The sequence below is a fragment of the Arvicola amphibius genome, chromosome 8 (assembly GCF_903992535.2).
Source record: "Arvicola amphibius chromosome 8, mArvAmp1.2, whole genome shotgun sequence".
Classification (NCBI taxonomy): Eukaryota; Metazoa; Chordata; class Mammalia; order Rodentia; family Cricetidae; genus Arvicola; species Arvicola amphibius.
The window spans coordinates 73,683,761-73,708,387 of NC_052054.1; the positions used below are offsets into that span (position 1 = coordinate 73,683,761).

Consider the following 24,627-nt stretch of genomic DNA (forward strand, 5'->3'; position numbering starts at 1 on the left):
ATGAAATGGAAAAAGAAAGCATCTTCAACAAATGGTGCTGGCATAACTGGATGTCAACACGTAGAAGAATGTAAACAGATTCATATATACCCGCATGCACAAATTAAAATCCAAATGGATCAAAGACCTCAACATAAATCCAGTTACACTGAACCTGATGGAAGAGAAAGTGGGAAGTAGCCTTTAATAAATGGACGCAGGAAACTATTTTCTAAATATAACACCAGTAGCACAGACACTGAGAGCAACAATTAATAAATGGGACCTCCTGAAACGGAGAAGCTTCTGTAAGGCAAAGGACCAGGTCATTAAGACAAAACAGCAGCCTACAGGATGGGAAAAGATCGTCACCAACCCCACATCTAACAGAGGGCTGATCTCCAAAATATACAAAAAACTCAAGAAACTAGACAACAAAATGCTAAACAATCCAATTTAAAAATGGGATACAGATCTAAACAGAGAAGTCTCAACAGAAGAAATTCAAATGGCCAGAAGACATTTAGTGAACTGCTCAACATCCTTAGCCATCAGGGAAATGAGAATCAAAATGACTCTGAGATACCTTCTTACAGTTGTCAGAATGGCTAAGATCAAAAACACTGATGACAGCTTATGCTGGAGAGGATATGGGGTAAGGGAAACACTACTCCACTGCTGGTGAGAGTCCAAAGTTGGACAGCCACTCTGGAAATCAGTATGGCGTGTTCTCAGAAAATTAGAAATCAGACTACCTCAAGACCCAACAATACCTCTCCTGGGCATGTACCCAAAAATGTACAATCACACCACAAAGACATTTGCTCAGTTATCTTCATGGCAATATTATTTGTAATAGCCAGACCTGAAAACAACCTAGATGCCCCTCAACCAAAGAATGGATAAAGAAAATGTGGTACATTTACACACTAGAGTACTATTCAGAGGTAAAAATCAACCTAAAATTTGCAGGCAAATGGGTGGAACTAGAAAAAACCATCCTGAGTGAGGTAACCCAGACCCAGAAAGACAAACACAGTATGTACCCACTTATAAGTGGATATTAGATAGGAAACAAAGGATAGCCAGGCTACAATCCACAACCCCAGAGAAGCTAGGTAAAAAGAAGGACCCTAAGAGGGACACACATGGAGAGGGAAATAGTTAAGATCTCCTGGGTAAACTGGGAAGGAGAGTAGAAGGGAGCGGATGGGGAAGTGGGAACATGAGGGCTCCAGATGACCAAGTCGGGGGAGGAGCAATGAAAGAGGTATCTTGATAGAGAGAGTCATTATGGGGTTAGGGAGAAACCAGGTGCTAGGAAAATTCCCAGGAACCCATAAAGATGACCTGAGCTAAGACTCCTAGCAATAGTAGAGAGGGTGCCTGAACTGGCCTTCCCCTGTAATCAGATTGGTGACTGCCTTAATTGTCAGTATCAGATCTACATCCAGTAACTGATGGAAGCAGATGCAGTGATGTGATCCACAGCCAAGCACTGGGCTGAGCTCCTGGAGCTTAGTTGAATGTTGCATGACAGTTGAAGAGAGTGAGGAGGGATCATATGAGCAAAGGGACTCAAGATCATGATGGGGAAAACCACAGGGACAGCTGACCTGAGCTAGAGGGAGCTCAAGGTCTCTGGACTGACAGCTGGGGATCCTGCATAGGATGGAACTAAACCCTCTGAATGTGGGTAACAGTTATGTGGCTTGATTTGTGGGAGGGGCCCCTGGCAGTGGGACCAGGATTTATCCTGGGTTCATGAACTGGCTTTTTGGAGCCCATTCTCTATGGTGGGATACCTTGCTCAGCCTTGATACTGGAGGAGGGGCTTGGTCCTGAATCAGTTTGGTATACCAGACTTTATTGACTCCCCAAAGAAGACCTTATCCTTCTGAGGAGTGGTGGGGGTAAGAGAAAGGGAGGGAAGGGGAACTGGAGCTAATATGTAATATTAAAACATTTTTAAATAAAACATTCAAAATGAAAAAAGAGTTAAATCACATAAATTGCATGTTGTGGCAAATTTAGATTACTCATGTATACATGTCTTTTGTTAGAAGTGTTAAGCTAAATGTTGTTACAGATTTTATAGGTTTTTTTTAAAAACATACCCAATAAACTTTTAAGACATGAGATAGTTTATAACATAGTTTTAAGTGTTTATTTATTTATTGGTTTTTGAGACAGGGTTTCTCTGTGTAGCTGTGGCTGTACTAGAACTTACTCTGTAGACCAGGTTGGCCGCGAACTCAGAGATTTGCCTGCCTCTGCCTCCCATGTGCTAACTAGCTCTACTGAAGGGAGTTCCTATAAGGTTCAAGAGGGAGCTGAAAGACAGAGCGAAGGGCAAGAGGTCATAGAGAAGCTGCGGGTCTTTTAGTAGGGAGCTGAGAAGGCACAGAGTCTCCCGAGGGAGATTGAGAAAGAGAGAGAACAGGCCGCTCCTTGGGAGAGGCAAGAGGAAGCTCTAGAAAGAAACAGGGAACAAAGAAACTGAGGGAAATAAGTGTTCAATCCCAGGCGTCCCCAAGCAGAAAGCCGCTTGTCAGAGAGAATCTCCGAAATCACGGAGGAGGTTGTCCCTTTCCAGTAGGGCAATAGGAACTTCCTGTTAAAATCGGTGTGGCTTAGAATGTAGTAATAGAAGACAAAGCAGGCAGCTCTGGGGTGATACTTACCCAGCAGAGGAGGGGAGGAGAGAGCAGCTGAAGGTGGAGAAGCTTTGGGGAAAAGAGAGGGTTCCAATAGAGGGAGCCAAGTGTCTTTAGTAGAGGAAATGTGCCACATGGGGCCCCATAGGCCTTAGTAGGCTCCAGGAGCTAGAGAGACAGTTATGGAGTAGACAAGGAAAGGCGAATGGTTGGAACAGGTGGAGGGAAGCAGCAGCTGAAGAATCAGACTCTAGAATCTGGAATCAAATTTTATGAGTGGCAGAAGCCAACACAAACAAATGCCTCTCCTACCTTAGGAGAGGCAAATCAGCAGCTTGGTTTGAAGGGGCAGGGAACTCATTTATGCCAATCCCCGGTTTCGGCGCCAGATGAATGGGAAAAAACCAAAAAACAAACAAACAACAACAACAAAAAACAAGGCATGATAGCCCTTAGGTATGTTTGAACTACAGGGAGAGAACAGCTTGAGGCGCCTGGGAGGGTTCAGATTGAACCCAGCCACGAGTGAAGAGAGGGGAGTGGGAGAGCAAGAAAGAGAAGAGGGAACAAAGAGATGAGCCAAGAACCAAGAGACCAAAAGAGTGCTTGGGAACTAAGGGAGTTTATATAGGAAAGAGAAGCTGGGGGGTTAGGGAGAGAGAAGCAAAGGCTAGCCCCTGGGAGAGAGAGGTTTAGGATAGGGATTGGGGTGAGAAGGGCTGGAAGGACTCACAGGTACAGAGTTACCCTGGGAGAACTGACCAACAACCACTTGGATATGTTAATAGGCACCTCGGTCATTGTCCCAGGTTTCTTTGAGAACTAACACTGACAACTATCAAATACAAAATTAGATTTTAAAAAGATCTTATTTATAAGATGGGTGTGGTGGCGCATGCATTTAATCTCAGCATCTGAGAAGCAGAAGGAGGTGGTTCTCTGTGAGTTCCCGGCCAGTCAGACTTATATAGAGAGGAAAAAAATACATTTATCTGTCTGTCTGTGTGTGCGCGTGGTGGTCAGAAGACAATTTATGGAACAATTCTTTTCCTGCACACAGTGGGTTCGGGAATTCAACTCGTGTCATCACGCTTGGCGGCCGGCGCCTTTATCCGGTGAGTCATCCCGCCGGCTCAGACAGGACTTTTTGAACTGTGAAATGGGAACGCCGCCAGTCTCCCAGCTTTGCCAGCTTTACCAGTGTCCAAGCGAATTTCTATTCTGGTTTAGAGAATACTTTCCCTAAATGGCCACGCCCCGCGCTTTCCTGCCCCGCCCCGGACTGCCTGGTGGGCCTCTCGAACGCTGGGACGAACTGCGCAGCCGTTCGAGGTCCCGCCTCTCGGTGCTGAGTCCTCCCAGTAGCGGCGCACGCCGCTGAGACTTGTGGGAATTGTAGTTCTATTGAGCTGATGCCACCCTCTTCCGGGTTTAGCCGGCAGTGCAGCCATTTGTGTGTGTGTTTGTGTGTGAATGTGTGAATGTGTGTGTATGTGTGTGGTGTGTGGGCGCCGGCTGTGGCCCAGCTTCCTGGCTGGGCTCGGAATGCACGGAGCGACCAGTTTGATGCTGACTCGAGGTGGAGGCCAAACTTGCACCACTTGAGTCATGTCGGATGTGCTTCAGGATCGGGGCAGGACGCTGTGAGCCCAAATTTGCTCTGACGCTGAGTCGTGCGCGGCTCAGGCAGGGCCGGGCCCACAGCCCGGCCCACACTGCGGGCCAGCGGACACCCAGGTTAGTAGGAGCTAAGAGGACGCTGATGGTGTTCGGTGTGCGCATGCGCAAGGTCTGGGCGGGAAGCTGGACGCCGCTGTGTCAGAGAATGGGGGTTCCGGCGTCTGAGTTCGGACTTCTGTGGGTGGCGGAGGTCTGTGGAGACCGAGCTGCCGTGACTTTGCAGTGCGCGCATGCGCGGGTGGTGGGGCGAGTGGTGGGACTTGTTTGGGACCGAAGATGTCCAGAAGCATGGAAGACAGAGCACAGACATAGTTATGGGGGAGTTACTTAGACGAGGTGTTCTCGCCCCGGAAAGACAACATGGCGGGGCCTCTGAGGTAAGGAGAATTCAGGTCTACGTGGCACAGCAGGGGTTACCTTACTGGTTTTGGAGGAAGGAGGGAGCTTCGAAGCCACCGAGTTGAGTTGTCCCTGCTTGTAGTCAGGCTGCCTGCCTCTTGATTCCTGCCTGTCTCGGGGAGCGAGCGGAGTGTCTCGTGTTTCCTGGAGGGAGTGTGTGACCTTGATGTGGGGAGGATGGGCCTATTTAGTCTACTGAGTCTATTATAAGCTGTGACTCCTATCGCTCCTGATAACTGAGTCTGGTGGCCGTAGGTCTGAATGCAGGATCAGCTTTGACAGTAGGGAGAGACGCTGGTGCAGAGGTGGGTGTGGCCTGAGCAGTTTCCGATCGGTCCTCTCCTGCCGTGCCTATTTTGTGGCGAGCCTTCGAGTGCCCACATTCTTTTAACTAGAGAGAGGGGCTGCGCCACTGTTTTTGTACTCTTGAGCTAGTGTTCGTGTCGGAAGCACCAACCAGCATTCTGGGAACGTGGTTCTAGGACCCAGGGCAGAGACTGGTCTTGCAAATCTGGGGGTGTCCTGCTTGTTGGAGATACTATGTAGCTTTTGTTTCCAGGTCAGGCATGATGACAACCAACCAAAGAAACGGTCACACCCCAGTTTAGCCTGGTGAGCCAGGAGGGTTGTTGTTCCTTACAGAGGTATGGGTGAGGGGTTGCTTACAGGAGCATGGATGACTCAGCTACGTCACTGAAAAGCCCATGGGGGATGACTCAGGAGCACTGCATCTCTGCCTCCTCCCCAGCCATTGCTATGTATCTAGAACCTTGAGGAATGATGCGTGTGCATGCATGTGTGTGTGTGTGCGTGAAACTCAAAGTTTCCGCTTGTGGAATTTTTAAGTATAGTTTACTTCCCGAGTCTTAGCCTCCCACCTCCGTCTAGGAGGGAGCATTTCGATTTAGAGAAAATGGGTTCAGGAGAGCAGGCTGGAGTTCCCCGTTCTTGTCCTAAGACAGGCAGGCAATGTTGCTTGAGCAAATCAATTCTTTAGACAGCCAAGTACTAGATTGAGAGGGTCCCAGGGCCTAGCAGAGAGTTCCAGGTAGAATGCATCCTTGTGCATGCCAGAGTTAGAGGATCTTGACCTGAATCCTGGCTCCTTTGTAGAATAATGCAGGCTTCTAAAGTGCTCAGGTTGGGTAGAGACTCCAGCTTGGAGGATGGAATCTGCATCCCTAAGGACTTTCTCATATCAGCTGCCTTCTGATAGACGGTTGGCTGCGGGGAGGTGCATGCTGTACAGTTTGGTATTGCTGGGACCTTTGCTTTGGACTCTATTCTGCCTTTAAGCAACAGAATGCCTAGGTTGGTAGGAGGGTAGGGTGGAGGATGGGGAAGGACCAGGTCCCGTGGGAGCAGCTCCAGCACAGGCTTGAGAACCCCAGGGAGTCAAGCTCTGGGGTGCTGGGAGTGGCCCTAGAGCTGTGTGCTCAGATTTCGTTAATGCTGTATTTTAACTGCATTTCTACGGCATGAAGAGCTGGTGCCTGCGGGGCCGTTGTGGCAGCTGTGACTCGAGGCATAAGGGGATTCAGGTTCCTATAAGAACCCGACTGGGGTGGAACTCAGGTGGAACTCGGGTGTTAGGCGCTTGCCTAGCATGGACAAAGCCCTGGGTTCCATCTCTAGCAGTTCATAAACCAGTACTGGTGGCACTCAGCACTCAGGAGGATGGTGAGTTTGAGGCCAGTCTAGACTACATGAGACTCTGCCTCAAAAAAACAAGGGATCAAGACCAAAGCAAAGCAAAGCAAAACAAAACAAACAACAACAACAAAAAAAAGAACCCCAGATTGACAAAGAGCCCAGGGCCTGAATACAAATCCTGGGTGGGAATCTGCTGGGGTAAGAGGTGTGTGCCACTGTGCCCTGCTAGCCATGGATTTTATAGACACAATGCTGGGGTCTTTGTAGAGTTCACTGTGATCACAATCAGCTGATGCCCAAGTCTGGGGAAAGACAGGGTCTTCCTGGGATTCAGGTGCTGAGGAAAGTGTTAGAGCGGGGAATTTGGGCAGGTTGAGAGAGTGGGTGGGGCTCCACACTAGTGCTAGGGTAGTGAGAAAGAGAAGGATGGTGGCTGGGCATGTGCCTTAGGCTTAGACTGTAGCATGCTTCGAATCCTGGGTTCCATCCTCAGAGCTGCATAAACCAGCATGGGGGTGTAGTGCTTTTGAGTGCCTAGTTGGGATTGGCCAGGTGCTGCCCTGGTTTTAGAATCCGTGACATCCAATTGGCACAAAGACAGCCAAGCTACAGGGATACAGGTGCTGGTAATGTTTCTGCCAGAGCTCCCCTACCCCCATCCTGCATAGGCTCTTGAAGCTTTAGGCCCAGAGCCCTCCAGATCAATAGAGGAATCCAGTTCAGTCTAGAAATGAGGCTGAGAATCTGAGCCAGATTCAGGTTAGATATTGGAGGAGGGACTGGGTCCTGTCTCCAGCCATTTGGATAGGAAGGCGGAGACTATGGGAGGTTTGCTGAAAGATCTGACCTGGCCTATGAGAGGGCTGTGGTGAAGTCAGTTCCTGGGAAGGCTGGGCTGCGTCCCAAGCTTCGTCCATGTGGTCAGTGGCAATGGTTCCTGGTCCTGGAGAGGCTGGGCTGTTTCCTGAGCATCATCCATTTGTTCAGTGGCTATGGTTCCTGGCCCTAGGAAGAGCTAGGGGCTTGTGGTTGCACACTCAGGGCAGTCAAGTACATAATATAATATAAAGGAGTCCTTTGTGTGCTGGGTGTTCGTGGGGTTCCCAGGGCCCAGTGAAGGTCCTCACTGGAGCTGCACATTTTGGTAGTGAGCAGAAGGCCATGTCTGAGCATGAGGTAGGCTTACAGGGTGGAGGGAATGAAGGAACAAATTGGAACTATGAGGATTTGGCCTGGAGAAGGAACTGAGGAATTCTTGGTTAATGCCAAGTTGGGGCTTTAACTTCTAGAAGCTAGTCCGGGGGCAGGCTGGCTTGGAAGTTGGCGGTGCAGGCCGTGCTCAAGAGCGTTTGTTTGTGCAGCCCGGCACCTGGCTACACCTGGAGGAGACCATGGAACAGCAAGATGAAGAGTCCCTGGAGTCTCCCCAGGCCTGTGTGGAGGTGAGTGCACCCTTCCCCAGGTAGCCTCAGCTCAGTCCTGCCTGGCCCTACAGCCTGAGCCTTGCAATTCTCTTTGCAGTATTTTAAGGAATTTGGTCCCTCATGGGCAGCACACTTCTTAAAAAGATTAGCCAGCGTGCATATGTGCACATGTACACTGTGCCTACAGATGCATGTGCAGAGGCCAGAAGAAGACACGTGCATTATTATGCAAAAACCTTTATTAAATCCTTTAGGTACCTCATTCTGCAATGCCTTGAAGTAGTGTCTAAGACAGTACCATGTGCACATCTTCACGCGTGTCTACAGGTGCATGTGCAGAGGCCACAAGGCACTGGTGTTCTGTTACTCTTTACCTGTTCTTTTGAGAGACGGCCTTTCTCTGAACCTAGGGATGTTGAGAGTTTCTTCCAAATTGAAGTGTTCCTCTGAGAGAGGGTTTCAGTAAATAAAATGTCACCAGCTGACAGAGTGGAAACTTGTGAGGGCTGGGAGGGCTCCTTCCCTGGCCTGAATGGAAGCAACTCACCTGTCGCAGAGTCAACTGTGAGAGGCAGGCTGAGGAGGAGAGCCTTTGGGCCTGCCGAGCTGCCTGCCAGCTGTGCAGAGAGCCCCGGGATGTAGCTGCTCTGCCGGTAACCCCAGAACAAACTCACTGCTTCGCCAAGGCAGACTTTGATATGCATGGGTTCCCTTTCTGGCATGATTATGTGTATGTTTCGTCTCCCCAGGAAAAGTCTGTCACACATCAAAGGCTAGCGTTTCTCCAGATAGGCTGGAAGCCAGTAAGGCCTAGTGATCCTCCGCCCTCTGCCCCTCTGAGCTGGGTGACAGGTGTGCAGGGGACACCTGGCTTGTTATGTGAATTCTGGCATCTGAACTTTTAACTTTTGAGCTATCTCTAGCTCCGCACCCTTTAAAAGTTGTTTTTTTTTTGGTTTTTCGAGACAGGGTTTCCCTGTAGTTTCTAGAGCCTGTCCTGGAGCTAGCTCTTGTAGACCAGGCTGGCCTCGAACTCAGAGATCCGCCTGCCTCTGCCTCCCGAGTGCTGGGATTAAAGGCGTGCGCCACCACTGCCCGGCCCCCTTTAAAAGTTTAAAGATTATTTTTATTTACCTCTTTTAAAATTCTGTGTGCATGGGTGTTTTTGCCTGCATGTATATCTATGCACTACATGCTTGCCTGGTGCCTAGGGAGGCCAGAAGAGGGCATTGGATCCCCTGGAACTGGAGTTAGAGATGGTTGTGAGCTACCATGTAAGTGCTGGGAATTGAACCCAGGTCCTCCAAAAGAGCAGCAAGTGCTTTTAAGTGCTGAACCATCTCTCCAGCCCATATTTATCTGTTTTTAACGTTCATTTGTATGTGTCTCTATGTGAATATATTCCACGTGTCTAGGTGTCTGCAGAACCAGAAGAGGGCATCAAATCTCACGGAGCTAAAATTACAGAGGTTCTGCGCCGCCTCTTGTGGGTATGGGGCACTACACTCAAGTCCTTTCCGAGAACAGGGAATGCTTTTAACTGCTGGCCCATCTCTCCAACCACCATCTTTTTAAAAACAATTTTAAGGCAGGACAGTGTCTCATGTGTTGAGGGCTGGCCTGGAACTCACATATAGCTAAGGATGTCCTTTCTTCAACTCCTTACGTTCCTATCTTCACTTCCTGGGATTAAATGTGAGCCACCATGAAAAGAATACTTTTCACTTTCCCGGTGCTGAGGAGAATATAAAGGCCCAGTATTTCTTTAGAATTAAATATCCTAACCAATTAAATGCCTCATTTAAAATTATACAGAACCTATATTAAATCCTTTCGGTTACTCATTCTGCAATGCCTTGAAATAGTGTCTAAGACATTATTGTGTGAATTATTCTCAGTCTGACAATCTTTTGCCTATTAACATGTGTCTTAGAGTTTCTATTGCTGTGAAGAGACACCATGACCATGACAACTCTTATAAAGGAAAACATTTAATGGAGGTGGCAGCTTACAGTTCAGAGGTTCAGTCCATTGATGCCCTGGTAAGGAATGTGGCAGTGTGTAGGTAGACATGGTGGCTGGCTACACCTTGATCAGAAGGCAACAGGACGTGGACTGTCTCATTGGGCGTGGCTTGAGCATATATGAGACCTCAAAGCCTGTCTCCACAGTGACACACTTCCTCCAGCAAGGCCACTCCTTTGGACCTATGGGGCCAACTACATTCAAACTAGCACAACACGTTACCAGGATAAGTAGAACTTTTGAACCACACTATATTCTGGTTAATCACTAAGGCTTCATTCAACCAGTCAGTTCAGGAGAAACTCGTCTCTAATTCCGAAGCCACGTATTTATTGTTAAAACAATTTAGTGACAACTTTAAGTGCCTTCTAGATAGTATGACAAGAAAAAATTTCATTCATGTACAGGTATAAAAGTCTTAAATATGAAAGGTTCTTTGTGATGCATTCATCACCCAGAGTCATAGCTGAAGGACTTCCTCTAACCTGTGGACTATCGCAGCTTTCCTTCCCTTTTCCATGCCTATGTCACCTCCAAGCTCTTCGCCTTCTTTTGCGTCTCTGTTTCCTACAAATAAGCTGAAATACAATATGCTATTATTTTTATTGTGTTTTTATTGAGAACTTTATACACACACACAACCATTTCGATCATACCTCCCAGTGCTCCTCTTACGTCTCCTAGATTCACCGTCGCATCCCCATCCTTCCCACCTCTGTGTCCTGTTTGTTTTTTAAATAATCCACTGAACCCAGTTTGTGCTGACCATATACTTTCAGTGTGGCGCCATACACGGGACTATGGTGAACCTACCATAAGCTACATCTTTAAAGAAAACTAACTTTCCCTCCCATAGAAGATGCTATACCAATAGTTTCTAAGGTAGTAGTTTCTCCATGGCTTGATGTGCAGGTCTCACGCATGCAGCGACAACCGCTGTGGTACATGTGTGCAGCGATTCTGTCTTGTTCAGAGGACAGTGTTTTGTTCCGGCCCTCACTGACTTACTAACTGACCTACAGCGTTTCCACTCCTCTTCAGCAATTGTTCCTGAGACGGTGCAGTGCTGAGCGTAGTGCGGACTTAACTCTCTGCACGTGGGTCAGTTCTGAGCTCCTGTGTCCGTCCTTGCACTGTGTAAAACAAAGAAACCCAATGTCTTTGTGGAGGTCTGAGAGCTGCACGGAGCTGTGGCATAGAGATTCGGATTTAGAGGGCAGTTTGTTGGGATACCCATTCAGCAATTGGAGTAATAGGTTCACCTCTAGGGTGTGTGGGCTCCACAGCCACAGGCTTTTAGCCACGTTTACAGTACTAGGCATGCATTTCCTCCTTGAGAGTGGGCCTTAACTCTGGCAGAAAAGCAGTTGGTTAGCTTTATAATATTCATGCCATTCCTGTACCTGCAGTCATAAAACCCAGGTCTGCATATGTACAAGTATTTTGTGTTAATTATTCCCTCCTTGCTTCTCTTTCCTACCCTCCCATTCATCTCTACTTAAACTTCCCTTCATTTATTCTTCTCTAAGGAAGTGGGGTACAGCACACAGGTGATATGAAGGACAAAGGAGAATAAGCTTCCTTTTGAAAATTGATTTCAATTCTGAGATTATAATATCATTACATCATTTACCCTTTCTCCACCCTCAAGCCCACCCATACACCTCACTTTAATCTCTTGCAAATTTCTACATATAACCTGCTCAATTTGTGTAATGTTACCTGCCACTTAAATTTGCCCCGTTTATATGCCCTAGCACCTCCAAGTCCCCTATCCCTAGGACAGAATCACGAGCAAATGGCTAGGAGGTGCCCAAAAAACTGTCTAGAATCTCAGCCAATGCTCTAACTGCTGAGCCATCTCTCTAGCTCCAACTGTGTGTGTGGTGATTTGAAATAAAATGGCCCCCAATCAATAGTTTCTTTATTGTCTGTCTTTTAAAAAGGATCATTTGTGTACATATCGAGTTTGGGTCATGTGTGCGTGTGTGCCTCTGCATCAGATGTCCTTTGTCATTCTCGTTCTCGTTCCCTTGAAACACGCACTTTCCCTGAACCCATGGCTTGCATTTTGTTGGCTAGGCTTGGAGACAGAGGTTCCAGCAATTCTCCTGGCTCTGTCCAGCTCTGAGCAGGACGTAGACATTTATGGTACAGCCTGGGTTGTGACGTGGGTGCTGGTATCCAAATTCTGGATTCAAACTCTAGTCCTCTTCATCACAGACCCATCTTCTGGTCCTCTGTTGTTGGTGCTCTTTGACAGAAAGAGTGTCTCATAAACCATGCTGGTCAGTAACCAGCTGTGTTGCAGAGTATGCCCTTGAACTTCTTGACCCTTCTGCCTCCTAAGTGCTGTGGTGACAGTCACATACCACCATGCCTGGCTTAATTTTGAAGTTAATTTGCTAGTTACTTCGTATTGCCTGGGGAGATAGCCTCCAGCAACACAGGGCTCAAAGGGAAATCCATGGAGTCAACATACTGTGACTGTTTTATCTGAGGGGTAAGGGAAAAGACACTTACACACTCTTTTGATGGTTTCCTTCTTTGTTCTTTTTCTGTATTCTCTTTCTATATTCTGTCTGCTTATTTTTCTTCTACAGCTTATGTACCCCAACAATATCTCTCAGGCAATATAGAAATTATAATGTGGTTACATCAGTTTTTCAGGCGAAAGATTATAATGAATATAGGTGCAAACATTTTTTTTATCTTTCTTACATGATTAAAACAAAGTCATCCCAAGAACCCACATATATTTACATCTAGGTAACTTGTTATATATTGACAGTGTGAGCAAGCAGGGTATTTTTCTCAGCCATTTCTTTTACTGGCAGGTAACTAAGAATTACTTCGTTACTTCTACTGAAAGGTAATCTTAAAGGAACCATAAACCTAAACGTTTATATATGAAAACAACCAGTTAGAGCTACTCTAAATCCTCAGGGTTCATGCCCATTCATCAGTAGTTTCTTATATCAGGAGATTGAGTGCAGAAATGGGCACAAGGAATTAGTCATCATCTTTGCTCACACACCAATCCTAGCAAGGAAAGTACGTCAGCTAATAACAGTTGGGCTGCTTTGTGTTTCTGACCCTAACCTAATGAATCTGTAGCTCAGCTATATAAATTTTATATTGTTTTCTAGGGTTTTTCACCTCAAGGCTATTATCGAAACATTTAATCTAACCCGAAATTACTTTCAGGCTTTGTTTGAGCTGTATTGCACACAGAAACCTGTGAATGCATCTTTCAGCACTAACAGAATTCGAGCCAGCCTGACGCCTGGGACTCATTGGTTTTCCTTAGTCATTAACCTGACCTGCAATTTATGAAGATCCTTAGGTGAAACTCATCAGCCTGAGCTGTGTGACATTTCCTTGCCTATATTTTTAATCATCAAAACTCTATTTAAATTAACACTGTTATTATCAATTAGACAGTACAACTTCAGAGGAGGTCATCTTCATAATAATTCACAGGTAAAAATGCCCAAGAGAATGGGATGTTTCCATGAGATAAACCCTACATTACAGGCAGTGGGGATTTCCCCACACCCATGTACACCTTGCCAGATACCAGAGAAAGATGGCAGCGACAAACACGTAAAGGCACAGCAGAAGCAGAAGCATTCTGGAGTCTGTGGTCTTGGGACCATGCCGATCCGAGATTCACCAATCAGGGATTCGCCTCCTGGTGGACTGACACCCCAAACTACAGTTGCCACCTTCTGCTCCTTTGACATGGCTCCTGGTGGCCGCTCTGAATTGCTTCTGATTTGGGTCATGCTAGGGTCTGCATTGCTTGTTTACTGTTGAGTGATTCGGGAGTTTTGGCAGGGGACAGGACAGGACAGGACAGAGCTCGTGTGGAGGGAGCAGAGATTGGCAGTTGGATGCGGGTCAGATCCTGTTGACCCACCATGGGGGTTCCAGGCTCAGCTTTATTCTCTGATGGGTCCCCTTTGTCTCATCTGCTTGGTTTCTCAGAACTTTGTTCTACCGCAAGAGATGATCATCGAAGTGGAGGGAGAAGATGCTGGGTCACTGGACGTCATGCCCCAGGTGAGTTGGGCAAGGCCATTCCTTTACCTGGAGAGAGTGTGTGGCAGTAAGTGTCAGAAGCGAGGTCAAGGGAGCTGGGGCAAGGTCAGAGCAGGAGAGAATGAAAACAAGGTTGGGCGGGCTGGTGAGAACTGGGTGAGGCCTTTGGTGTGCACTCACAAGGGCCCAAGTGCCATCCCATATTTCTAGAAAACTGGGCATCGAATGCTTGTAATCCCAGCACTGGGGAGGTGGAGGCAGAAGGACCCCTGGGCTCGCCAACCAGCAGGTCTAGCCATACTGGTGAGCGCCAGGTTCAATAGAGACCCCGTCTCAAAAAAATAAGATAGAGAACAATCGAGAAAGAGTTGACCCAGGGTTCACACATACGTGCACTCTCCACATACAAGAGTGAGCAGCTTTTCCAAGAAACTTGGGTAAGTGAAGGGTTCAAAGTGCACAGCTGCACAGATTCCGCAGGTTGAGGGGCTGAGATGGGAAAGGATTAGATTGAGACCGGGCATGGAGCTCAGTGGTGGTATTTGTTGGCATGCATGAGGCCCAGGGTTCAACCCCTAGTGCCGCAGGGCGGGAAGAAGACTGGGCTTTGCTCACAGGTGGCTCTGAGAAGGATTTAGTGGGGAAGAAGAAGTGGAGCATCTGGAAGCAGGAGCTGAACTGCAGAGTGCAAAGCATTCTCTTCTCAGAGAGGCCTGCCTCAACTGGTCTCGGAATAAATGTGACTCTGCACGGAGGAGGATTCAGGGCTCTCCCGGGCAGAACACTACAACCATTCCTGCCTGTGAGTGGTCAGATAAGAAGGAGGCTGGGACTGTAGTGTAAAGATGCTTGACGAGAGTGGAGAAGGCAAGGGGCTGGGAAGATGGTTCAGTGGGTAAGGGCACTTGTATGCAAGCCTGGAGACCCAAGTTCAAATCTCCAGCGCCACTGTAAAGGTTGTAGGGCAGAGATAGGTGGGTCCCAAAAACTTCCTAGCCAGCCAGCCAGCCCACCCAAAACAGTGAGCTTCAGGATCAACGAATGACCCCGTTGAGGAATGAGGTGAGCATGATCAAGGCAGATATTAAATGTATCAGTTCTAATCCACTAATCTATTTCAACAAATGGACCAGTGGTATCAATGCCAAAAATCAGAGCAGAAAATGCCCTGGGGGAAAAAAACTGCAGAAGCAGCTGCAACTTTAAAGCTAACAGTCGCTCTCCCTGTGAACATCCTTGCTGCTGCCCTGGGGCCAGCTGCTGTGTTACACAAATTCTGACACTAGTGTCTCCACTACTGGGTGTGTGCTACGCCCAAGGAAGTCAGGGGAGGTTGTAAAGTGTCTCCCTCAGTCACACTCTTCCAACAGGATGTCTCAGTTGAACCCAGAGCCCACGTGTCGCTGTCTGTGTACTAGGGTTGCAGGTGGCCAACACACCTGCCACACTTCTACATGGGTCTGGGGATCTGAGCTCTGAGCCACAGGCTGGTGCAGTGAGCATATTATTCACTGAGTGTCTCCAGCCACCACGGCTACTGTTTAAGAGATGAATTGCTTTCAGCCTTCTCTGGTCACCACATTGTGGATTATTTGATCTTCTCATCATACTTATTTGTTCATTTTTTGACCTTTTTTTTGAGGTGGGGTGTATGTGTGTGTGTGTGTTTGTGTGCACACCACAGTGACTATGTGGAGGTCTGAGGATATCTTGTGAGACTCAGCTTCACCTTCTACCGTGTGTAATTTATGGGACAAAGTCAGGCTGTATTTGAGAATTTCGTCTGCATGCATCTGTACTATATGTGTGCCTCTTAGCTATGGAGGTCAAAAGAGGATGTTGGATCCTCTGGAACTAGAGTTACAGGTGTTTGTGAGCCACCATCTGGGTACTGGGAATTGAATCCAGGTCCTCTGCAGCAGCAAAAAGTGCTCTTGACCATGACCTCTCCAGCAGCCCTTAAATAACTTCTTTAAAGTTTGGGAACATGGCTTAGTAGTGGAGTACTTGCCTATCATGTGTGAGGGTTTGGGTTAAGTCCCTACACTGAGATGGATGGATGGATGGATGGATGGATGGATGGATGGATGGATGGATGGATGGAGAGAATTTGTATACATCTTGTTCGATGTTCCTCTCTGAGGTGTTTCTGGCCTCGGTTGGGATGCTTTGGATGCAGATATTCTAAGGGTAATTGCCCTGTGGTTAAAGCATCCTTCCATGAACATTGGGAAACAAACAAATTAAACCACGCCCAGCTAAGCAGGAGTGTGTGTGCTGTTCCAGGAAAGCACGGACTTCAAGATTGTGACTGTGGACCTCACTGAGGAGGAACAGAGCACCTGGCACAATCCCCAGAGAACCCCAGAGAGAAGTGTGATCCTGGAGGGCCACAGCGACCTGTGGGGTGAGTATATAGCTGGCTCCCCAAAGGGTTGTCTGCTGATGCTTTCCTTTCCCATTGAGAAGGTGAGGGGCTCAGCAGCCAGGTTACTGGTTTTTCATTTGTTTCTGTGGTGACCTCATGAACAACCGTAGCATGCAGGTGAAGGCCAGAGGGCACTGCAGCACTGGCTCCCTGGCCGAGCACCCCAGAAGTCTTCCCTGATATTCTTGGAGATGCAGTGAAGAAAATTGAACTGGAATTCTCAAGCCAAACCTGGGCCTGATGCTCCTGCATGTTGATTCTTTCTGCAGCCCTAGGAAACTCTTAGGGTGTTCTGTAGCTCATAGTACACCCCTGTACTGCCTTTTGGGAATATTAGGGAGTGCTGGTGACTCTGGAGATGCTGGGGAAGGGAACCCAAGGGCCTGAGGAACATGAGAACACTGGAAACTTGGTTGCATTGGAAGCCTGGGGACACTTGAAAACCTGGATGTACTGGGGGCGGGCACTGTGGGTACTTGGAGCTCTGGGGGGCATTGGCAGACCGTTCATTAGTCATTTGGAGACCTTGTTTAGAAAGCATTGATAATTCATATGCTCTTGCAGTTAGTTCTTTAGCCTTGTAGAACTTTTAACACAGGTGACCCCACTCCACCCTGGGAATACAAATATATATAAAGTATAATTTGTTAGCTGGGCAATGGTGGCACATGCCTTTAATCCCAGCTCTTGGGAATCAGAGGCAGGCAGATCTCAGTGAATTCAAGGCTAATTTGATTTACAGAGTGAGTTCTAAAATAGCCAAGGCTACAAGAGAAACCTTGTCTTGAATAAGCAAAACAACAATAATTAATAATAAATAATAAAATATATAATTATATAATTATATATATATACATATATCGTGTATGTGTGTATGTATGTATGTATGTATACACATACACATATGTAAAATTTTTGGTTTGAGTTTGTTCAGACTTCACAGATTCTAAAGGCCAAACTCTGGGACAAAATTTGGCAGTGATTTTCTTTTGTCTCCAGCCTGAATAACCACAGTCCAGTATCTTCCACCAGTTTACCAAACCTCATAGTCTCCTAATTAAAGCAAGGTAAAGAATAGAAAGAATTTACCAATGTGTCTGTCCACTTTTCATGTGACTTTCCGGGGAGAGTTGCAGAAATGTTTATCTACCTTAGATGGTGCTCCAACAGACTAGCACATCAAGTCCAGTAGACATCTTAGTTAGGGTTTCTGTTGCTGTGAAGAATCTCATGACCACAGCAACTTTTCTTTCTTTCTTTCTTTCTTTCTTTCTCTCTCTCTCTCTCTCTCTTTTTTTTTTTTTTTTTTTTTTTGGCTTTTTGAGACAAGGTTTCTCTAACTTTGTCAGGAGCAGGGCTGTGTAAGATGCTGCTGTGGTTCGGGTATGAAGACTCCCCCACAGGCTCATGTGTTGAATGCTTCTTCTCCCGCAGGTGGCACTATTAGAAGGTTCTAGAAACCAGAAAGTGGGGTCTGGTTTGAATAACGGGGTCATTTTCTTTGTGTGCCTTTGCAGATTATACCTGTGTTCTGGTCTTCATTATTCTGTGATTTTTAGCTTCTGTGTGTTGAACCCTCTCCACACACACCTGCTGATATGATATTCTACATAAGCCCCTGAAAATAAGTAATTATAGATTGAACCTTCTGAACCATGTGCCAAAGTCAGCCTTCCACCTGTAGGCTTGTTAGTGTTGGACGTTTGGTCACAGTGGTGATAAAAGTGACCAATACAGGTGTCTTGTTTCATTCTCCTCCAGACTTGCCAGCTGTACCTGGGATAGAAGAAACCACCTCAAAGCAGATTGTCTTTGATGAAGAAACATCCCATGGAGTGAAGACAGAGGGGTTAGCAAGTGAGGATCCTTGGCTCTCTTCCTGTGAAGAAGTGTGTGTATCCAAGGAGCAGCTGGAAAAGAAACACGAAAAGCAAGGGGAAGCAGCTTTTACCCAAGGGAGAGCTGTCACTCCTGGGACTGTCTGCAGGAGTGATGAATTTGGCAGGAGTTGCCTGAGTTCTAGTCAGCTTTCATTCCCCTTGATGCCAATCAGAAAGCATTTCCATAATCAGGTGTCACATGTTAAAAAGTTACATGGTGGCACTCTTGCAAATAGTCCTCAGAAGGTTAGCGATGGTGCTAATCTCTCCAAAGAGGATAATTGTGCAAACGTCCCTCCGAGCTTTCATCTCACTCAGTTTACAAGAACCCCAAAAGGAGATAAAGCCTATGAATTGAATGGTCGTGTTCCATCTTTTGGCGGTGGTACACCCCTAAATCTACTGGAAAAAGTTTGTGTAGAAGGTAAAACCTTTGGCTTTAAAGGGCGTGGACATGTTTTGAGCCATAACGTATCCCTAAATGAACAACAGAGGATTTTTGAGGGCCAGGAGAAATGTGGTAAAACTGTCCCGAGTCCATCTCTTCCTCAGAACATGAGAAACTGCTCTGATGAGAAACGTTTTGAATGTAAATATTGTGGCAAGTCTTTCAGCTGGAGTTCACATCTCCTTGCCCACCAAAGAACTCATACTGGGGAGAAGCCGTACAAATGCAACCTGTGTGGGAAGTTCTTCACCCGGAGCTCACACGTTGTTTCCCATCAGAGAATCCATACTGGAGAGAAACCATACAGATGCAATCTATGTGGGAAATCTTTTACCCAGAGGTATGTTCTTGTGGTGCATCAAAGAACTCATACTGGTGAGCGGCCTTATGAATGCAACCAGTGTGGGAAGTCTTTCAGGCAAAGCTACAAACTTATTGCACATCAAAGAACTCATACCGGAGAGAAGCCCTACGAATGTACTCAGTGTGGGAAATCATTCATCCAGAGTTATAAACTTATCGCCCATCAGAAAATCCACTCTGGAGAAAAGCCCTATGAATGCAGTCACTGTGGGAAGTCCTTCAGCCAAAGCTATAAGCTTGTTGCACATCAGAGGACCCACACGGGAGAAAAGCCTTTTGAGTGCAATTACTGTGGGAAGTCGTTCAGCTGGAGCTCTCAGCTGGTGTCACATCAGAGAACACACACGGGAGAGAAACCTTATGAGTGTAGTGAGTGTGGGAAATCTTTCAACCGCAGCTCACATCTTGTCATGCATCAGAGAACTCACACTGGAGAAAAGCCGTATCAGTGCAAGCAGTGTGGGAAGTCCTTCAGTCAGAGCTATGTTCTGGTCGTTCATCAGCGGACACACACCGGAGAGAAGCCTTACGAGTGCAGCCAGTGCGGGAAGACCTTTAGGCAGAGCTCCTGCTTCACTCAGCACCAGCGGACCCACACCGGAGAGAAGCCTTACGAGTGTAACCAGTGTGGGAAGACCTTCAGCCTGAGCGCTCGACTTATTGTCCACCAGCGAACTCACACCGGGGAGAAACCGTACAAGTGCAGCCAGTGTGGCAAAGCGTTTATTAGCAGTTCTAAGCGCAGTAGGCACCAGGCCACTCACAGCGATGAGTCTTGTAAGTCCTGACTGGGGGGAGCCTGAGTTTGAGTCCACTCCTCTCAGTCCAGCCCTCTCTGTTGTACCGGGGGAAGAAGGCAAACGGGCCCTTTTGGTGCCCCTGTGTTGCTGGTAGAGAGGAGTAAGGCTTTCATTTGACAGGTGAGGGTAAGTGGCCCATGGAGAAGAGAAGCTGTGGCACCAGCCGAGGTGCTTTCTAGCACGGCTCTGTGCGGCAGCATCCTTAAACTGGTCTCAAGGAGGCTACCTACTGACTGGCAGAAGTGGCTTCCCACAACACTCGAGAAGGCAGAATCTAGACCCAGAGGAGGCGAATTTAGATCATATACCGTAAGCTTAGTTCATATGCCCTCTTGTTTGAGAGTCCTGGGCTGGGCCCTGAGACACAGCTTCTCTCTTGTAAAGCTGACACTCTGTAAGTTTGGCTCAGCAGGTGTTCTAAAACTCCCTGACTTCAGAAGGCAGCCACTGTGAGGAAGCAGTCCCATCTTCCTGTATCTTGCCCTTTGTGCTACTGGCTCACTGAGCCATGTCCTCCCACCTCGTCTCTCCACCCAGAATCCCCATGCCTGTTTACTACAGGCAGATGTGCTTTTCAGTCCCTCGTTTATGCAGGCTTGACCAGTCAGGCTCCAGTCATAGCCCAGCTGTAAATCTCACTCTGTGTACCCTACGGTCATGTGGCAGGAGCTGCTTTTCTATCTCAAGAAGCTTTGCTCTTCTGCCACCCTACCTAGTCATCCCTTTCCATCTAGAGACAGCATAGGAGCCACTGTCACAGAGCTACTGGTGGCCATTGTTTTCCGGGTCCCAGTCCTCTGAGCTGAGCTCATCTGAAGAAGTGGGCTCCACTGCTCTCAAAGCTCTCCACAGCATTGCCTTGTATGCTGACCATAAGCTGTGTAGTTTAGGAAATTTACAGAGTCAGGCTTGGGCCAGCATGGAAGTAGAAACCCAAAACTCATCTCTAGTGAGACAGAATCAAGATGATTGTGAGTTCAAGAGCAGCCGCACTGTGCAGCAAGACTATCTCAGAGAAGAAGAGAAAACAAACTTGCCCTGTATGTGCTCCTGCAAACAACAAATTTTGCTACTTTTTCCATAAAGTAAGCAATCAGTTCTGAATTTCAGATAAACCAAATCTAAAATTGATGGCTGTTCCCCAAAAGACTGTGAAATGCTGACTGGTGGGTGTGCTGTGGCGACTCATAGGTTGTGGTTTTATAGCTTAATATTGGAAAACAATATTTGACTGTCAACCTGCATAATCTTCCCGATTGTTAGTTTGTAATCTGCTTTGTACACTTCTGTTACAGTGAATATTTTCTATTACTAAGGTAAAATTACTGATATGAAATGAAATGTTTGACAAGAGTATAGAGAGTCTCTGGAACTGCCTTCAAAAATATTTGTGTATAGGTTAAAGTTGAAAAGGGATCATGGATATTTATTTGATACTGTTGCTTATGTTGTCATCTTTTGGAGATGCATGTTGTACTAGAACAAATGGTACAAAGAATAAAAAATGATCAGAAGCAAGAAAAAAAAAACCAAAAAACCCACAGATCTCTCTTGTTTGAGCATTTAAAGAATGGCTAACCATATGCCCCGGGGGCTTAGGGTTTCCATTGAGCTCCACCTGAGCCAGTTGCTCCCTAGGGCTCAGACTCTGGGATGCTCCAGATGAAAGTCTTGCACTGGCGAGGAGAATTTCCTCTAGCAAGCATCCTGTTTGAGGACTGAGGACCTGGGTAATGCAGAGGGAAGTGGGCTTGTCCACTTAATTATGTTTCCATGGAATGTTAAGGAACATTCCCAATGATGTTGCTGGCCCCTCCCATGGTATTGTGCCCCTGGGTATCCTGTAATAGTTTTCAGAGTAAGGGAATGGGGCTGGGGAGATGGCTCAGTGAGGAGGCGCACTTGCTATTCTTCTTGGATTCAGTTCTCAGTAGCCACATTGTGCCTCACAACCATCCACAACTGCAGTTTCAGGGACCCAGCACCCTTTTCTGACCTCCCTGGGCACCAGGTACACACATAGTGCACAGACTTACATGTGAGCAAAACATACATATAAAAATAAATCCAGGAATGAATTTTTCAAGTAAGCTTTGTAGCTACCACTTGAGGTGTTTTTCCTCCTGTTTTCTTTCTTTCTTTCTTTCTTTCTTTCTTTCTTTCTTTCTTTCTTTCTTTCTTTCTCTCTCTCTCTCTCTCTCTCTCTCTCTCTCTCTCTCTCTCTCCTTTCTTTCTTTGTTTCTTTCTTTCTTTATTATAATTGCACATGCCTTTGTGCACATGAGTTATAGGGCAACTTCATTTTTTACTTTTGGTTTTGGTTTCTCAAGACAAGGTTTCTCTGTGTGGCCTTGGCTGTCCTTGAACTTACTCTGTAGATCAGGCTGACCTCGAAATCAGAGATCCACCTGCCTCTGCTTTCCTAGTGCTAGGATTAAATGTGTGCACTACCACCTCCCAAGAATAACTAACTTAATCTCAAAGGGAGTTGGTTTTCTTTCCATCATATGCATTCTGGGGATCAAACTCAGGCCATTGAACTTTGTGGCAAGTACCTTTACCAAAATGAGCTGTCAAACTGACCCTTGGTTTCTAAAGATTTGCTGTGTCTGTCCTGATCTTTGTCTATAAATGATAAATTTTAACCCTATAAATTACTGTGTGCCTGAATCCTTTATCTCAGAAAAATATTATTTATTTATTTATTTTCTGAGAAAAGGTTTCTCTGTGTAGTCCTGGCTGTTCTGGAAATCTCTCTATAGACCAGAATGGCCTCAAACTCAGAGATCAGCCTGTCTCTGCCTCCCAAGTGCTAGGATTAAAAGCGTGTACTCCCATACCTGGCTTAATTTTTTAAAGCTGTATTCTATGTGTAAGTTTTGCTCACAGGAATGTCTGTGCATTGTGTATTCCTGGTACCCATGGAAGTCAGGAGAGCACCACATACTCTGAAACTGGCATTACAGATGGCTGTGATCTGCCATGTGCTGGCTGGGAACTGAACCCAGGTCCTCTGCAAGAATGATTATTCCTAATTGCTGAGCCATGTCTTCAGACCCACAGAGAGTTATAAGACAGGGTTTGTCGCGCATGTCGCAGTGTGAGTGTGGGTTCTCGCGGGTCCGTGAAATGAAGACTCACACACACATTGAGAATGAACTTCGCCCTGCGGTTGCAGGGAGCTCAGTCTAAGTGAACTGAAGTTCACTCCCGGTGGCGTGTTCTTTTCAATCTTCTCTCAGTAAGCTTCTGCACCAGGGTTGTCACAGGAGAGTTGCCGTGGCCTCAATAACTTCACGGATATCCAGATTGTCGGTCTTACTCTAAGAATATTTAAACACTCGAAAGTAAAATTAAGAACATACCAGAAAAGGTTGACTTTGATTTAGTCTAAAAGGCAGATTATATTTATCATGCTTAATGTTTAATTTTCCTTCCCATGCTTTAAGAGGGTGGAAGGCACTTGCCAATTTCCACAAATTAGTCTGAACTGAATTGCCAAATTGCAGGAGAGGACTTGCCATTCCAACTCCATGCCATTGGATAGGTTCATTAACAGAAGCGCTAATTTCCACAGGTCCATTCAAATTATACCATTTCCATCTTAGCTGTGAGTGAGACTATTTTCCTTGAGTGGAGCCAAAAGGGCTCCAGTGCATGACATCTCCGACACTGTTGCCAGTGCACCCAATCAGATTCCTTATTGGTAACCCACATCTCACAGAGTGGTAGACATATGGAACTAGCAGCATTAATCTCCTGCCTTTAAAACCAGATTCTTGAAACATATAAAACGTATTATGGTAATCTCGGGTAGTATTACTATGGATAGCCATATTTGAGAGGTTATATTTAAGCACTGTGCTCCATTTCCCATGTAATAGGAATTCCCTCTAGTCCTGCAGTGTACTTGTCAATCACTCTACCCTCCTCCGTTGGCTGAGAAGGACCTCTGTTGTCATATGGACTAGGTAGCCATGAAGATTCATTAACCACTCCAGGAATATCCGTATCTCCCCAACTCCCTGCTGTGTTAATTTGAGGATTGGGGATAAAAGCCTGGTGTAGGAGGCCCTTCTGTATTTGTGTTGCTTTCATTGGTTATTAAAAAACTGCCTTGGCCTAGTTGATAGGGCGGCACTCAGGGAGGTGGGGAAAACAGAACAGAATTCTGGGAGGAAGAAAGCAGAGACAGGCAGACGCCATGGTTTTCCTGCCCGAGATGGACATTGGTTAGACGCATGCTGGTAAGCCACAGTCAAATGGTGATACAGATTAATGGAGATGGGTTAAACTAATATGTGAGAGTTAGCCAATAAGAGGCTAGAGATAATGGGACAGGCAGTAGTTTAATTAATACAATTTCTGTGTGGTTATTTCGGGGGTTAAGCTAGTGGGGCAGTTGGGACCAAAAGCAGGCCCTCTCCCTACTACAAAAGCCCAATATGTATAGTTTGTCCCCGTTACCTGTCTAATTACCACAAATAAGTATAACAAGGAACAGATCTGTAGCATTCAGGTTTCGGAGTTATCAGCCTCCCCTGTCACACAAACTCTTGAGCTGTCCCCAGATTGTAAGGTCACTGCCTGCTCCAAAGGCCTGTTGTTTCCCAGAGGCATCTCAGCAGCTGAAGCATGGGAGAGAGTCCTCTTGGCTGTGCTGGATTTGATGGGATCAACAATCTTCTTTTCTTGTGGAAACAGAAGCATACCCTCAGCCCTAACTTAACACTTTCCCTGCTTTTACATGGGCTGACCTAATTCAGCAGTTTTTCCCCCAAATCCACTGACTTTAGGCAGCTGCTGTCCCTGTTCCACTAACATTTAAAAATTTTAAAACTAAAAGT

At 46.6% G+C, this 24,627-nt stretch overlaps 1 protein-coding gene across 3 annotated transcripts; it reads left to right on the forward strand.

Moving 5' to 3' along the window:
- Positions 1–4,088: 4,088 nt before the first annotated feature.
- On the forward strand, positions 4,089–21,331 carry Znf180 (zinc finger protein 180). 3 transcript variants are annotated; one of them, XM_038339020.1, is made up of 5 exons: positions 4,089–4,373; positions 7,730–7,810; positions 13,808–13,882; positions 16,148–16,268; positions 18,051–21,330. In XM_038339020.1, the coding sequence occupies exons 2-5, from the start codon at positions 7,760–7,762 to the stop codon at positions 19,766–19,768; spliced, it is 1,965 nt and encodes a 654-aa protein (XP_038194948.1). In that variant the 5' UTR covers positions 4,089–4,373; positions 7,730–7,759; the 3' UTR covers positions 19,769–21,330. The 3 variants fall into 3 exon arrangements, with proteins under 3 accessions (XP_038194948.1, XP_038194949.1, XP_038194947.1); XM_038339021.1 differs by having other exon boundaries at positions 4,094–4,279; positions 18,051–21,331; XM_038339019.2 differs by lacking the exon at positions 4,089–4,373 and adding an exon at positions 4,490–4,693 and having other exon boundaries at positions 18,051–21,331.
- Positions 21,332–24,627: the final 3,296 nt, after the last annotated feature.

Excerpts from the sequence above, each read along its gene's own strand:
- Znf180 (XM_038339021.1), top strand. The coding sequence starts at position 4,118 with ATGTGTGTGTATGTGTGTGGTGTGTGGGCGCCGGCTGTGGCCCAGCTT. Across the intron at positions 13,883-16,147 it reads CACTGGACGTCATGCCCCAG|GAAAGCACGGACTTCAAGAT; the intron begins GTGAGTTGGGCA and ends GTGCTGTTCCAG. Across the intron at positions 16,269-18,050 it reads GGGCCACAGCGACCTGTGGG|ACTTGCCAGCTGTACCTGGG; the intron begins GTGAGTATATAG and ends ATTCTCCTCCAG.